We start from the raw sequence: 18115 nt of genomic DNA on the forward strand, positions 1-18115 counted from the left end.
CACAGACGGATATATCTTGCTTGACCTTATTAATCTTCTGATCATCTGTAACACCAAGATTCATGTACGCATGTGTAACATTTAATCTGGATTCATTACGTACTTTTAACCGCGTTTTAAAGATATGAATAACAATCAACGTATGTTTCTGTTTCGCTTTACGTTAAACATACCGTCTGTGCTCGATTTTAATGGGCCGGAAGATATGGGTTTGTGTACATTGTTTGTTATGACTACTTAGAATGAGAAACAACACTGACACTGTTATGATATTGACATTCCACCTTAACTTTACTAACATTTTGTATCCTAATAACCATATATGTCTGTATAAAGGCTCAATATACTCGTTCCATCCGCCTATCTTACTCTTTACTTTTTAAGGGGGTTTCTTTATACCTGTCTATAATGGGTTGATCATTCTTCACGCACATATTACATACCCACTAAACGTATTAGATGTATTGTGGCACTCAAATTCCTTAAAATGCGTTAATCACCAAGAACCATTCGCATACACTTTACATTATTATTTTACGTGGGTAAATGCTGTTCACACAATGACCTTTCGTACATGCTTTTGTCTCCGTTTCTGTTCTCATGTCTCTCCTTAAGATTATACTAAAATTTTCTTTCCTAACATGCCTTGGTTGCTATTCGAAGTATCTGAATTTTTTTCCACATTGACAAGGCTTTCTTCGCAAATCACCCACATCTGTCAGTACTGTAATCTGCAAACTTTGGCACTATGACTGGCGAATGGTGGATGAATAATAATGTACGAGTTGACATCTCAACAACGACATTGTCACGAAATTGTGTAGGAGTGATATCAATAGGTATGTGTTGTCAAAAATGTACTCGGGTTTCGTTGCCGCGTACAGCGTCACCCGAGGGTGGTATATTTTTTCGGCTTAGTTATTTCGAAATCCTGTGCGAAACTCAGACCCCTGCACGTGCAAATTGCCTAAAGCAGGAAACCTAAGTACCTAGCTGCGCATATCTGTCACAGCTAGTGTACATATAGAGCAAATTCTCTATAACGAAATCACATTACGCCAAGTCTTGTCAGGAAGCTTACCCCTTTACAGAAGCAAATCTCCAGCTTTAGAGCTGCCTAAATGCCATGCCTTGTATATGGTTTGATGTGGAGTCACCAGCTGTAGAGCTGCTTTATACATGCCTGCCAAGCCTTATACATCGTTTGATGTGGAGTCACATAACTCTGTGGGGTTTCCTGTGACGTATACGCTGTGTTTTGGTGACGTTGGATCGGAAGAGTGGACTGGTTTTCTCGCTGCGAGGGACCAGGGCTTCGCGACCAACGGGTCTGTGATGTGAGGGATCCTTCAGCAGACTGAGAGGAGCGGACAATGCGTGGGTGCTTCTCTGGCCATTTACTAGAGCGCGTGGAAACGGAGTTAACATTTTGGTTGTCAAATGGGCGCCACGATAGTTATAGTGTTCAATGTTATTTCCACAATTTCATTTCATCATTTCATTCATTCCTATTGTTATGTCGTTATATGAACGATCGATAGGTTCATAATGTCATTCATTCCTACTGTTATGTCGTTATATGAACGATCGATAGGTTAATGTCATTCATTCCTATTGTTATGTTGTTATATGAACGATCGATAGGTTCATGTCATTCATTCCTATTGTTATGTCGTTATATGAACGATCGATAGGATTATAATGTTATTGATTCCTATTGTTATGTCGTTATATGAACGATCGATAAGTTCATTTCATTCATTCCTGTTGTGTCGTTATATGAACGATCGATAAGTTCATAATGTCATTCATTCCTATTGTTATGTCGTTATATGAACGATCGAAAGGTTCATCATTTCATTCATTCCTATTTCAATATCGGTTTACGATCGATAGGTTCATAATTACACGTATTGCTATATCGTCATGTGAACTATCGATAGGCTAATAATTTAATTAATTCATTTTGCTATATCGTTATGTGAACGATCGATAGGTTTATAATGTTGTTCATTCCTATTGCAATGCCGTTGTGTGAACGATCCTATCGATCGTTCACACAACGGCATTGCAATAACCTATCGAGCGTTCATATAACGATAGGAATGAATGAAATTATGAACCTATCGTTCATAATTTCATTCATTCCTATCGTTATATGAACGATCGATAGGTTCGTAATTTACACTACTTTTCAATATCGTTTTATGAAAGATACGTTCAAATTTACCTGCTTTTCTAAATCGTTATTTGGACAATACATTCATAATTACATTCTTTTCTAAATCGTTATTTGAACGATACATTCAAGACTCTTTATATTGGGGTGTAGGCCACTTTTATTTTGTTGATCGGTGAAAGGAATTCACGTTTGTTTTGAAATTCCATTTGTTAAATTCATGTTTGAGTTTTTTTTCTCGTTAGTTAATTGTTGATAGTTCCATGTTAGGAACGTTATAATTTTCCTTTCTTATATATTTCAGAGTAACTCATACAATTTGTTATCATGGGCACTTGAAAATAATCAGTAACATTCCCACTGCTTCTTTCTCGACACTTTAATCAGCTAAGCTACCTGTTCCCATTCATTGTCAGATACAGTTAAAATATTGATGAATATTTGTTGCCTCAAAATTTCAGATTAGTCATGAACTCTTGTAAAGATAATGCATTAAATAACAGTCTAATTAATTTGGTACTTTAATGCAAAACTAGTTTGTGCACGAACCATTTCATCTTAGGAAAATAAAATGCATTCAAAAGTTTTACCGAAGAATCAGCTTTTCCTAATTTGATAATAGTACGCACACAAAAGAATTCAACAATCGTTTTTTTTTTTTTTTTTTTTTTTTTTTTTTTATTCTTTTTACATAAATAAATGTTAATGATGACCGCTTTTGTAAAATCAACGCTTATTGTGGAGTTCGAAAGTTGTGATAATTGTATGATAACTACAGCTATAAAACGTTACATTTAGCGAAGTATATCACAATAGCATGACCTCAAATGACGTGGTTACGACTTGTTTCTTCTATTTTAAGATGAAAACGAACACGTCTTACGTTCTTATAAAATCCAGACTACCACCAGAATAAATAATGAACCCTTATTTTCATGTAAATTATACAAATCATTTTTCATTGGGGGTTGATATTGTTTTGCTTATTTCATTTTATATATTTTATGTCAATACGATATTGCATTAAGATAAGTAATACTGCTAATTTGAAACCCTTTTGTTGAAAATGATGGTTATATCTAATTGAATTTGTATATCATATATGCCGTCAGTTTGCTAAGGAACGGACTTTAGACAAGAATGCCCGTTAAATTTATCATTTTCTGTGTAGCAAACAGATTAGAATGTTACTTCATTTAATTTGAAGCATGGAAAAAATCGTTTAGTCATTACATCACATAATTCTTATACAATATGATGTTGCATGCATGTAGGAAGAGATACAGGAATAATAACGATAGAAACCTGTGTACACACATGTATCCGAGAGAGATAGAGAAACAGACAGCCAGAACGTGAGGACAATACAACAAGATATTCTGAGTGGAATACATTATACATATATTTACCTACGTATTTTAAACTGATAAATCTGCACGTTTAAGTAAAATGTATTATTTTGTGCAAGATTGGTTTTTAACAATAATACCAATCAATTTAAGATTTATGAATGAGACTATAAAGGACAGATTGAGTCAAAATGATATTCATATTCGATCCCATTTGTTTACACTAAGTTCACGTTTCCTTTTAGGCCGTATTCCAGTAATATTCTCCGTAGCACATCGAGAAGAACCCTCTATAGTTAAACATAAGTACTAAATAGTTACAATTATTCACATTGTCTAAACATACACGACCTTCCTTTAATTTAAACGCCCATCCTTCTTACTCTTTTCTTATAAATCATAACTTTTGGGTTTTATTAATATTTAAAAATATATTCCATATTATACAATATGCATGTACATTATTTAAGAATCATTGTATACCGTGTCATGCATCTGAAGATATCACTGTATCATCAACAAACAATCAAAGAAATAAACTAATATCTTCTAAAATGATACCCTCCTCTATATTTGATTTTAATACAATTTTTCTATCATTGTAATGAAGAACAAATATAAGTGGTACTATGCTGTCTCCTTGCAGAAGCCCAAGTGAACACTCTAAATAATCTCAATGTGAGCTGCAATGCACTACATATCACTGCACTGAACTATAAGTAAATCTTATTATCGTTGCAATCTTCAACGTCACACCGCATATTACCAGTTTATTTCATAGACTTGTACTTTCTGCATAATCAAATGATTCTGAAAATTGATGAAGCCGCAGAATAAGATTTTTTGTTTGTCGATTAGATTTTATGTAAAATAATTTAATATAAAGATGGCATCTACAGTACTATTCTTCTTAAAACCAAAATATGCAGCAGTAATATTGTATTTAATTGCCAAGAAGGCAGTTTTTGATTGAATATACTAGTAAAAACGTTTTCTGTGCAGCGATGGAATATTTCGCTCTGTAATTACTTGCTACGGATGGACCACCTACTTCAAACATTGGTATAACAAGACCTTTGAACAAACTTGATGGAAAAATACCGCTGGTGCTAAATGTCATTTTAAACAGTTTGATAAACTTTGGTATGACTCAATGTATTCATTCAAAATTGTGTCTGGACCTTGTGCATTTTTGTACATTTATTATTAACAACTTTTACTGCTGAGCTAAATTCTTCAATTTCAATTGAAGCATCTAACTCTGCAAATATCGGTTCGCTTAAATTCTCAGTTATACCTTCGACTTGCATTTGCATAATCAACTCAAATGACTAGTATTATGGTCTGGTAATGCTGGTGCCAGTTTCTTAAAATGTTCATAAAAATCACAATGCTCAGAAATATTCCCAAACTCATGTGACTCTCCTTTTCATAAAGCATTCTGCAGAACATATTGTTTTCTATTTTCCCCTCTATTTACATAGGATTTGAAAGAATTATAATTATTAAAAGCACATTCATATAGTTTCCTTTTTCTTCATTCGCAATGAAACCAACGGGCGTTATCTTAAACATTAAATTTACCATTCAATAAAAGTTCCGTTTCTTTCCCTTCAAAATATCTTTTTGCGTTTTTGTTAATAAAGAGCGTAAAAGTCGAATTCTTTCATCCGTTCAATTTTGGTCTATAAGTCTAATTGTACTACTATTACAGTGTTCTTTCAAGTTTCCAATGTCTTGTCGTATACAGTAAAGAACATCTATTTTAAACTCCGGATTCCGTTTATGTTGTAGCATTGTACATTTCATATATTTCTGACCATTAATTGCGGTTTTTAACGAGAAGGACAATGGACTAAGATTTGAAACTTCTGTAAAGCTATGTACTCTGAAGGTTTAAGAGATTGAAAAATTATTCTCAGTAGCCGAGACCTAGACAATATTACTTCTCTTTTTCTTGTGAAACATATGAATTGAGTTTTATGTGCAATCAAGTGACAATTAATTTTAGTTCAGACTCTCTGCATTTGTTTCTCAGTAATGAACTTTCCATTGTGTCAAATAATCATAAATCATATTTTTTCCGAATTACATTCAAAAATTAATTCACGGTGAAATCATTGTAATGAGTTAAATGTCATTTATTCAGAGACTGGACTATAGACAAAGCACAGGATTGTGTCACATATTTCACTAGTGGATTATCATCATTGATTTGCGTCATGTCCTTTATCCCGTCCTCCGCAATGTTAGAATTGAACTGACGACTTTTTTCAATGTCACTAACGCTGTTGTCAATTGCATATACTGTACAATAGACTGTGTCCACCTTAGGATCAATGTTATATTGTTTTTTGTTGATCTTTCTTCATTGTAGACAACTTCTATAACATCTGCTCACGTATACTATTGATCAACTGCTCACCTTGTCTTGCTGGTGGTGTATATGTACAATCCCCGTATAATTTAATCCATAATCACGAGGTGGGGTGTGTGGCGGAGACCGAAGATGATAGTCATGCGGTGCGTCTTATCTGTGGGTTATATACTGGGTTGTATATTGGCGAATACTGAAATACTGTTAATAGTGTGGTTATTGACCACCATGTGACTGATTGAGAAGCATAATTATTATTTTCCTTCTCCTGACTGACAACACTCGGAGGGTGATATGACCACTGTTACCCTCTTGAGCGATTTTATCCATATCCACTTTTTTCATTTTTTTTCTTCAGGTTCATCTGTTTACTTTTATTAATCAACTTTTGAATGTGTTATTAATAACGACCGAATAATTGCTTACTTGAAATGTTACGTGCTCCTCCTCTGAAAATTTATTCATAGATTTGCACAAGGAAAATACATTTAAACCCGAAAAATCAAATGCATAATACATTATGAGAGGTAGATATTGGTTATCGTCTTCCATGGTGTCCGTACATGTTTCTTTACAAAATTTTCGAGAGGTTAATTGCAATAATACTTCTGTGAAAGAAATTAATAAAGTACACGAGACCGTTGTGAATTCTTTAATGATTTATGGCATGCCATAACCCAACGTATACCTTAATAAATGCGTCACATAAAATCTCTTTCATCTACACAACGTTTTCTTTGTGCATTTGATACACATAGTCTATGATTTGTAACCCGTACAAATTATGATCTTTTAAAAATACGTATGCATCCATTAGTTTACGGGCAATTTATGATAGAGCACGTTTTTTCTTTGCCGTTCTCTATAATGTCCTTCATATGCTTTTAAAGGTCCAACTGTGCGTTTTGCAAGGAACAGAACAACAACGTCTAGGTTTGTAAACTATTGTCGATCGTACAGACACGTATGTATACAAAATATTGATTGTATGCAAGTAGTAAACATTCATTTCACTACCGAACATCATTAATAATGTGATATACTTTAATTCAAACTGATCCCACATTTCAAGTCATAATAATCAACTGTGACATTAAATAACAAATGAATGTTAGTAGAGTTCTTTTTATTTATGATAAATAAAATCGTGTGTTAACACATTAACAGTTTTAAATCCAAACTTTATGAGCTATAAGAGACGTCAGATATGTAATTAATACTGAAATGGGACAGTTGGAAACGTAGATGCAAACATATGACACACTGTAGCATTTGGATTTGGATTTATGTTCATATTAGACAGCTGCACTGATGTTAATCCTTATGGCAGAATAAGGAGTTCCGTCACATGATCGGAAGTAAAAACGAAGGTGCAGTTTCACTGCCTGAACCGAAAACAACATTATTTCCTAACTGTTGTTTTGACATTCCTTTTTATTTATGTATATATAGGGATGACTTTTTCATATCTGCTCAGAACATCCAACTAGGCCTTTGCTGTCAGTAAGGAAACAGGACGAATAGAAAGGACAAAACCTTGTTCACTACACACTATTGAAGTAAGTAAATTTCAACGTTGAAATTAAGTGTCCACACTATGTGAGTAATACATAGTTTAAATATTAGTACTGCTATTCGTGCCACAAGTTACTGCTAACAATCGCTTCTGTCTTGATCAGTGAAACTACGCATCGTACGGAAGTGTGAAAACTAGAGAGTCCATTGTATATGCCTCAGGTTATACCAGATTGGTAGAGACTTTTTCTCATCACAAGACCTGAAACTAATTTCGATTCAGTGTAAGTTACGTTCATGTTAATGGGTCGTGAGGTATTTGACTGCCTTCACATTTAATCCATATATGCTCTTGTGCTTTTCATACATTCAAATATTGTTTTGATTTAAGTGCTTGGTGCCTGTCGAATAATCTATACAAACTTCTATATTGATATGATGACTTCAAGATATTGCACGTTAGTTTCGGATGTTAAGCTGTCTCTTTAAATTGTTCTTTCAATAGCTCCACATGATTCTTCATTTTACTTTTCTTTAATTGTGGCAAACCCGTCCCAAGCTGTTAGCAAACAGGATAGAAAAACAAAATCATGACAAGTAGCAAAATAACGAGATGACTGAGGTTTCAATTTTTAAACTATGTTTAATATTGGTTTCAGAAATGATGAAAATACGTGCAATCAAAACTCTCACTCTCCTAGGGGTGTTAGCATTTGCTTATGCTGCAGGTTATAGTACTGGAGGTGGAGGCTATGGCGGAGGCTTTGGCGTAGGTTATGGCGGAGGCTATGGAGGAGGCTTTGGCGGAGGTTTAGGCGGATTCAATGGTGGTGGTTATGGCGGCAACTCATTTGGCCAAAAAGGATACGGATCTGGAACCAGCAGCGTTCTTCTTCTTCCTATTGCGTCCGGGAAGGGAATCGGTGGAATAGGCGGTTTTGGTGGAGAAGGCGGTGGATTTGGGGGTGGCGGTGGATTTGGAGATGGCGGTGGATTTGGCGGAATTCTAAGTTTAATTTTTCCACGTAAGCACAAGATCTTTTTATCGTTGTATTTATCAGTTAATTATCTGGAATCCGATTATTCAAATTGCATAACCATCTATTTAGCTTTATTCGATCTCCATCCCTGTATCTGTCAAATATAATAGAATTAATTCTCTAGCATGTATTTATTTTCCCGTTCCGTTGTTTCTTTATATATGTTTGCCTATTTATATATCCATTTATTTGTTCAATGTCCATTCATTTTTATATATCTGCATAGTTTATTTGAATATCTGGCTATATTATTTTATATCTGACTATGTATTCGGCTGTACTTGTGCTTACGAGTCTTGTACCAAAATAGATTCTTTCTCATGTCTTTTTATGTATATAGTGACATAATTATCTGTCAGCATCTGATTCAATCTAGACATCTTTGATTCTTTCTCTTTCCATTTCTATAGTAGCGTCTTCTTGTGCTGTCTTTTAGAGTTTATGTCAAAAGTATTATACACATCCTCCTACAGTTGAAACTTCTTCAAATTATGTTTCTCCTCCTTTGATTGACAATATGGGCATCTTCACATAGCTTATTTCAATACTTTCATAACGCACATTAATATGGCTGATCCTTCGTTTACTAGTTTTCTTTTTTTATTTTGTTTTCTAACTGAAGTGTAACAATTTATGTTACGTTTCAATAGGCTCATAACAAAGGTACATAGAAGAACTGTTTTTAAAGTAAATGCAATCATTTTAAAATTTGTACCCTGTCACACCTTTTCAAGTTTTATTTCTCAGCATTTAATTAGTACCAGATAGCCGTTAATGTGCTGATATAACTTTAAATATAACTACGTACAAACATGCATATTAAACTCAATGTAGACCATATTTTTCAAATTAGTAACGATATATTAAATGCTTTCATCAACTTGTTTCTTTCAGTGATTATTCTCATTATTATCCTACCCCTAATAACGAATATAATCCCAGGCACAGGCTAGAAATAAGGTAATACATACATCTCTCCCACCCAAGCAAAATCACACACACACAAATATATATATATATATATATATATATATATATATATATATATATATATATATATATATATATATGTATATATATATATCTTGTAGAAATGCAGTGCAATATTTAAAAGATGATATATGAATCACTAACAGAAGTACGACATATTCTCGCATTTGAATCAAATAGCAGGAATTGTAAGCAAGGTAGGCCATACCGGACGTGTCGAACCGCGCATGCTTGTAGTGTCATGATGGGCTGAACTCAATAAACAATTTATTTCTTCTTTAGGCTTCAACTCTGCCTTCTATTGATGAAATGTAGCGCTTTTCACTTGTTTCTTATTCTCCACAGAATATAATATATAATTCATTCTATTCTCAGAAGCAAGATCAGATGATTGGTTCAATTAATGTAATGATACTTTACATGTGTGTCACTAATTGTTTTGGCTATTTAAACAATTTTAATATCTTTTCGATAAACATCTGAGTAAAGGTTCATTAGTGCTATTTGAGTCATCCAAATTCTTCTATATTCAATTGAAAATTGTAGCAATGGTTGACAAATGTTTAACTTTATATATATGTATATATATATATATATATATATATATATATATATATATATATATATATATATATATATATATATATATATATATATATATATAATGAATGCATAATTATTTCATATATATACATATATATATATTAACTCGGGGATGTGAAATGTTGATTCTCACCGGTAACTTGAAAGGCGGCATGAAACTGATATCAATCTTGTTGAAATGCAGTGCAATATTTAAAAGGAGATATATGAAGCACTAAAAGCAGTACGATATACAAAAGTATAGTCAGCATATATTATATAGCGTTTCCCAATATTCTCGCATTTGAATGAAATAGCAGGAATTGTTATTAAGAGAGGCCTTTCCGGACCTTTCGAGCCGCGCATGCTTGTAGTGTCATGATGGGCTGAACTCAATAAATAATTTATTTCCTCTTCAGGCTTCCACTCTGCCTTCTATTGATGACATTTAGTGGATAAACATCTGAGTAATAGTTCATTAGTGCTAATTGAGTGATCCAAGTTTCGATCTTGATTTGAAAATTGTAGGAATGGTTGATAAAATGTAAAGTTATATATATATATATATATATATATATATATATATATATATATATATATATATATATATATATATATATATATATATATATATATATATATGAATGCATAATTATTGCATAAGGCACTCTTTTTTATCCTTGCAGGTTATTAAGCACACTGAAATTTTAATTATGTAGTAACGAAGATCCTGGAGCATCAAGGACATCGCGTCACATTTCGTGTCATACTATCGGAAATTAAAAAATCATTTTGTGCATTCTTTATTTGCTGGCTTTTTCTTTAATATTAGTGTTCATGTTTGTTTTAATACAGGCTGATTTATAGAATAGTGTACAGTACCGTTCCATAATATATATATATATATATATATATATATATATATATATATATATATATATATATATATATATATATATATATATATATATATAATCAACAAACCCTGAAGGCAATAATAACATCGAAAACACCTCTATAGTTCTTCATCTTGTTACTATCCTGAACCTCATGAAGTTGAGATCGGATGATTGACCTAATTATTCGTTTTCAGAAACTGTACATTGAGTATATACAGTCATCTAAACCATAGATGGTTTTTATTATTTGGGCTATTTTATGTCAGAGTTCAGGCATGGAACAATTTTCTCTATTTGGTTCAAGAGAGAAAAAGATGGTGCCTGTCATTATCACCCGTAATGTTTCTACGATGAAATGTGCAGGGTCAATAGGTCGCCATATTTGTTCCTACTTTATCCATTGTCTCAAATTATCAAGATGTTTTCTGGCTGACTTCTCCTTGATAGGAACCTTTAGATACCTTTGGCCGTAGCAAAAGCAAACACGCTCCTGTTGCGACGAAAAGAACATAATCATAAAATATTTCAACTCATTCATCAGCAGAGTGCTACAACTGTGTGATTCCATTTTCGCATGTGTTTCAATTTACGTGATTATTTGGCAGTGACAGAATTCATACAAACACCATGCACGCAATATCCAATGTGCCATTCCGTGGTGTACAGTTTAGTCTGACGGAGCGAAAACTGCCACATCACTGTAGTCAAGTATACCATGTTAATATCAATTCCTACTTAAACCAAGTAAATAAATAATGTTATAATACAGTAATATTTTAACTTTAACGCTATCTTGGTTGTTACTTAGCACTGCGTCACTACAGCGGATGTTGTCACTCTGAATCGGGATGAAAATTATAAGTGCCTATATTTGACATGGTTGTTTGGTTGTATTACTGTTCCACTATGATGCTAATTGCTCTGGGCTCTTTGTAAAATGTGATAAACAGTGTTCTTCATACGCTAATGCTTTTTATGTATTGTTTTGTTTTGTTTCTGATGCTGCTGTTTTTATTTGTTTCTTTGTTTGTCTGGGATGGAGTAGAGGTAGGGTGGGTGTTTGTTTCCTATCAGACACGAATATATGGAATAATAAGACAATGTAGAAAATCCATTGTAGGTTCCTTAGTTTCCATTGATCAGGAATTGTTTCTTTCCAATGAGGTTAAATTTTGAAAATGAGGTTTTGTACACAAGGTACACTAAAATTAAGGATCACTCCGCAACGTAGTGGCACAAAGCAACATACCTTGTTGGTTTTAAATCATGTATATTTATTATTTATCATCCCTGAATCAAATTGTTCGATTCTAAACATCACATAATAATGTATGTGGTAATTATTTATAATATAATCTACGATGAATACCTACATGAGCACATGTTCAGAGCATCGACCACTAGAAAACGTTCTGCAATACTCATCCCATTTGCGTACTTTAACACGGTGGAATCAGGTTATTATGAACTAGCATCTTGCCTCTCTACTTTTAGAGAAAATGAACCATACAAATAAATTAACTATTTAGAACACACCGCCTTCCTGTACGTCTACCTGACTGAAAATGAATGCAGTACATTTTTTGGAAAAAGATCATGTGACAGGTTTCTTGATGTACCATCTACTTATAAGGTGTTCACTAAGCGCACGAAGAAAAAGGTGCATGGTGTTTATACTATTAACGTATAAGAATAAACAAGAATCGGTAGAATATCTTAGGAACCCAATTAATAATTTTTCTCATTGTAACAGGATATATTAGTCGGCATTATCATTAAATACTTTCTTCGTGGGTGGCGTGGTTGCATCAATTTCATGCTTATGCCGTGAACAATTAGAATAAAACCTTACATTGTAAGTTCAGGAGGCCATATACAAGTGAAACCAATATTTAACAAATCTCCAGACGATTTAGATTAAAATAAAATTACACAACTACTAATTCGCAGCTTAATTAAATGGGGATTCTAAGGCCAGGTAGGGACTCTTCTGTCTTTATTGCAATCAGTGATGACGGGAAGAACCTCCAGTGACATTCTAAGCTTGGATTTGTAATAAAGACTTCCTGAAAAGGTTTTCCGGGTGAGTATAAGAGGCGGCACTATACGATCGAAGACAGAGATGAAGCGTTGAGAGCGCTTAGGAGGTCGTTTTTGTCGTAAGCAATTTATGTGGACGCGAAGTACTGGAGGAAGCGTGGAAGAGAATAAGTGTCAGAAGGACGGATCCGGAAGTAACATGAGCTCACGTAGTCAAGGGTACCGCATATACCAAAAGAGAAACAAGAGGTAGACAGATGAGTAACAGAGACAACACTGAAGGAAACACTCTCATTTTAGACCTTGAATTCATATCATGAGAATAAGCAACTGTGAATAGTAAGTGATTGTGATTGTTCGAGAACAATGAAGTTGAGAAATTTGTCGGTAAAATTGTTCAATAAATTCCATTTATTTAATTCAATTGTTTCATCTTTACCCTTGAGTTATTTATACACCTACACCGTCGGCGTGGATAACTGGGGTCACAGAGCTATTTAAATTGTAATTGTCCACCTTCTCCGGTGTTAGAAATAACGCCGAAAGAGGCAGTTTACACACGAAAAAGAAAGCTCACTTCTAAACTGTCAAAACTCCAAAATTTCACAAAAGAAACATGCTCCATATGGACACTGAAATCATATACTAAAAGCGAAATTGGTCAAATAGAACTTAGGCTCAAAGTGAATCACTACATTACAATAGTAAATGTTTAATATCACTAATATCGGAGAAAGAATTTTCAAAATGTTTGCCCTGATGGCCATCTTACTCCCTCCAGCTGAAACCTCCGGAATACCAATAATAAATTAGAATCTGGAAACTGAACGCTAAAGAACAAACAGCAGCTAGGTGCTTATATCGATTGATATTAAATTCAACGCTGCCAGTTGCAATAGTGTATACATTTAAAATTACAACGTTAACTTGAATTTTGTTATTTCAGCAAACAGAACGTGTACCAGATACAAAACCAAAATCAACTTCGTATTTTCTTGGTTTAAAGCAGAGCTTAAAGATAGGTCCTTTACATCTAAGCATGTTTTCTTTAAAAATCATACTTTAGGGTGACAAAGTCATGGGTTCTTTGGCTGATTTTTTAATGAACCTTTGAGAATAATTGTTAATATTTTTCCTTCAAATACGTATCATCAATTCCTTCTTTTTCAATGAATAAATTCAAAGGTAACTGTTATTCGAAATTTTGATTTACACAATGCCTTATGTTGTCATGTTTAGTTTAAAACGCGTGCATTAAAGCGAGAAAAGAACAAAAGTGTATAGCTTTTCTCTATTCGATCTAATATATATGATCCCACTGACTGAAGCTGTAAAAAAGTAATATTGTACACTCCATAATATATTGTATTATGAAAATCATATCCGTAATATATAGTTGTGAAGGGGCAAATTTATGTCGGTCTATTCAGAAAATATTCGTTTGAGACCAGAGAACAATTAATTAGATTTATGGGACAGGTGCGTAACAAATCGCCATACTGCCATGATTGGTAATGTTTTATCGAGGGGAGAATGTTATTTTTAATTAAGCATTCGTTTATTTAGCCAACAGAAGACTGGTGGAGTCAAAATCTTCGATTGCAGAGTGTAAATGTCAGAATTGACAGATTGCAGAACACTGTTAATCATATTGCAAGTTCAAGTTGACGACGACTTTGTTGGCTGAGGAAAAAGGCATAAAAATTATGTTCAAAGAATTTCATGCACTACATTTATTAATATGAGTTACGAGAATCTGTGAATTCACCGAATTTAAAAGATTTCACGTATGATCAAGGTTGAGTGTGTATTGACTGAAATGACGTAGTAAGATATCTAATGTATCTCATCCATTCTTTAGTATAAATTGAGGCTCGCACGGAACCGTTATAATAATAATAATAATAATAATAATAATAATAATAATAATAAGGACTTTGTATAGCGCCTAATCATTAGAAGCACTAAGCGCCTTACAACATTAGACAAAACCTATAAAATAAAAACATATAATAATATTATTACAAAAACAAACATCATGAAATTAGAAAAACATTAAAAAATAGAAAACATGCTGAGAATATTTCAGGTATTAGGTCTTTATGTTTGTTCTTGCACTCGAAATAAGTGAGTTTTGAGAGCCCTCTTGAATGTGATCACTGTGTTTTTGTGTCTAAGTTCAGTGGGCAATTCATTCCAAGATTGCTTAACCTTGGTATGCAAAAGAACGCTGTCCAAATGACTTTGTTTTCATAGTGGGAATAATGAGTATACGATTGTCAGAAGAGGAGCGTAAGTATCTTGCTGGTGTGTACACATGGGTGAGATTGGATAGGTATGTAGGGCTAGAGTCCGACAGTGAAACATAGCACAGAGAACAAATTTTGTGTTTGATTCTGGGTAGAATGGATAGCCAGTGTAGGGTACAGAGCACCGGGGAGGTGTGCTCTGATCGTGGTACTCTAAGTATGATCCGAGGAGCTGTGTGTTGAACTTTTTGAAGTTTCTGGAGTAGATATTGAGATGAACCAGACAGAATTGAATTACAGTAGTCCAGTCTTGAAAGTACTAATGAACACACAAGTGTTTTAGTGGCATCAACTCAAAGATATTTGCGAATTGAACTGATCCGTCTCAGCTCAACATATGCAGCCTTGCATATGTTCATGACATGTTGGTGCAATGTGAGATTACTGTCCAGAGTAACACCTAGGTTTCGTACTGATTGTGTGAATTTGATGTTGGCGTTGCTGATATTTATTGTTTGAGGTAAAGGATGTGAATGAGAAACTATTTGTGTTGTGATCAGAATGGCCTCAGTTTTAACAGGTTCTAAGAATTTCATGCACTACATTTGTTGATATGAGTTACGAGAATCTGAGAATTCACCGAATTTAAAAGATTTCACGTATGATCAAGGTTGAGTGTGTCTTGACTGAAATGACGTAGTAGGATATCTAATCTATCTCATCCACTCTCTAGTATAAATTGAGGATCGCACGGAAACGTTATAATAGTAATAATAATAATAATAATAATAATAATAATAATAATAAGGACTTTGTATAGCGCCTAATCATTAGAAGCTCTAAGCGCCTTACAACATTAGACAAAACCTATAAGATTAAAAACATATAATAATATTATTACAAGAACAAACACCATGAAATTAGAAAAACATTAAAAAATAGAAAACATGGTGAGTATATTTCAGGTAGGAAACATTATTAGGTCTTTATATTTGTTCTTGCTGTCGAAATAAGTGAGGTTTGAGAGCCCTATTGAACGTGATAACTGTGTTTTTGTGTCTGAGTTCAGTGGGCAATTCATTCCAAGATTGCTTGACCTTGTTATGTTGTGATCAGAATGGCCTCAGTTTTATCATCATTCTTCTGCAGCTTGTTACATGTCATCCATGATTTCACATCAGAAATGCACCTCTCTACACCTTGGATGTTAGCATGAACTTCAGTTCGGTGGCTAGATTTGTATAGTTGGGTGTCATCAGCGTACAGCTGGTGAAACAATGGACGATGATATATGACACTTGAGAGCGACTGAGTGTACAGAACTAAGTGAACAGGTCCAAGAACAGACCCCCCTTGAACACCACAAAAGAGATCAACTGGGCTGGAGGGTATTCAATTTGCAGATACAATTTGTGTCCTGTTGACTAATTTGGTACTTGAACCACAGTATGGCTGTATGATGAATGCCAAATACATGCTGGAGACGGTGAAGTAATGTATCATGGTCTATTGTGTCAAATGCTGCAGACAATTCAAGGAGGGTGAGGAATGTACTCTTTCCGCTATCCAACGCAGAGAGAATGTCATTAACTACTTTTAGACGAGTAGTTTCAGTAGTGTGGCAAGGGCGATATGCAGATTGTACATTGCTAAAAAGACTGTTTGAATTCAGATGAGATACAAGCTGGGATAGAACAATCTTTTCTAAGATTTTTTTTATATGAATGGGAGATTAGAAACTGGGCGGTAGTTCTTTAAATCGTTATGGTCTTGTGTTTATTTCTTCAGCAGAGGCTTTACAATGGCAGTTTTGAAAAATGATGGGAATTCCCCGGATGAGAGAGAGGTATTAATAACATCAGTTAGTGAAGGCAATACTGGATCTAAGCACTCAAGCAGCAGTGATGTTGGAATTGGATCAAGTTCACATGACTTTTGTGCACTCTTCATCACGATTGTACGTGCAAAATCCATAGAGACAGGTTCAAATGCTGCTAATGGTTGCCGCTCAAATTATGTATCCCAACTGTATGGTGACGACAAGTCAATTGAAATTGTGGTGTCAAGCTTATCTCTAATGGTTTGTACTTTGTCACGGAAGAAATCTGCAAACATGTCTGGAAGGTCGACTGGAGAGAAAGTAGTTGGAAGTGGTGTTGATTTGTTCCTTCGTATAGCTTTTTTGAGCTGGAACTTTGCATGATCTTAGTAGTGTAGTGGGCTGATTTTGCTGCATGGACTATATTTGTGACATTCTTCTTAGCGACTTCATAGATTTGCTTATAAATAGTGAGTCTGGTGGAAAGCCAGAGCCTCTCTGCTTTACGGCGGACTCTTTTAGCAGTGCGAAGCTGGTCCCTAACACTGCTATACCATGGAAAACATTTTTGAATTGATACTCTGCACTTGGTAGCTGGGGCATGTTTGTCAAGCAATGAACGCAGACAGTTATCGAGTTGTTCTGCGGTAGGAGGAAAGCATGTTGTTAGGTTAGCTTGGATGTCGTGCATTAGTTTGGTTCTATTTATCATACGGAGGTTTCTCTTAGTGGCAGATAACGGTGGAGGGTTAGGGACTGATACGTCAAGATGGCATATAATGCAAAGGTGATCTGATGCATGGTCATGGGATACCAGGGAGGACCATAGAATGTTATCATCAGGTCTATGAAGAATCCAGTCTAAAATATGACCATGATTATGGGTGGGTTGGTTAACTGACAGTTTGAGGTGGAAAACATTAATGAAATCTATGAGTTTTGATGTATTTGAGTTTCCGGGACAGTCAAAGTAAAAGCTGAAATCTCCAAGAATAATCAGGTTGCCACCTATCGAATTTCCATAGTCCAGGAGATTCGGAAACTGCTCCAAAAAGAGATAGTCAGCCTGCTTGTTT

General features: G+C 34.3%; 1 protein-coding gene across 1 annotated transcript; it reads left to right on the forward strand.

Annotated features, from left to right (window-relative positions):
* The first annotated feature begins 7342 nt into the window (after positions 1-7342).
* On the forward strand, positions 7343-10831 carry LOC149797603 (uncharacterized). The gene is made up of 4 exons (XM_089960441.1): positions 7343-7464; positions 8080-8445; positions 9355-9420; positions 10719-10831. Exons 2-3 carry the CDS (start codon positions 8082-8084, stop codon positions 9411-9413), a joined length of 423 nt encoding a protein of 140 aa, XP_089816567.1. The 5' UTR covers positions 7343-7464; positions 8080-8081; the 3' UTR covers positions 9414-9420; positions 10719-10831.
* Positions 10832-18115: the final 7284 nt, after the last annotated feature.

This window comes from Sinohyriopsis cumingii, chromosome 6, assembly GCF_028554795.1.
Source record: "Sinohyriopsis cumingii isolate HCF-2022 chromosome 6, ASM2855479v2, whole genome shotgun sequence".
NCBI classification, from domain to species: domain Eukaryota; kingdom Metazoa; phylum Mollusca; class Bivalvia; order Unionida; family Unionidae; genus Sinohyriopsis; species Sinohyriopsis cumingii.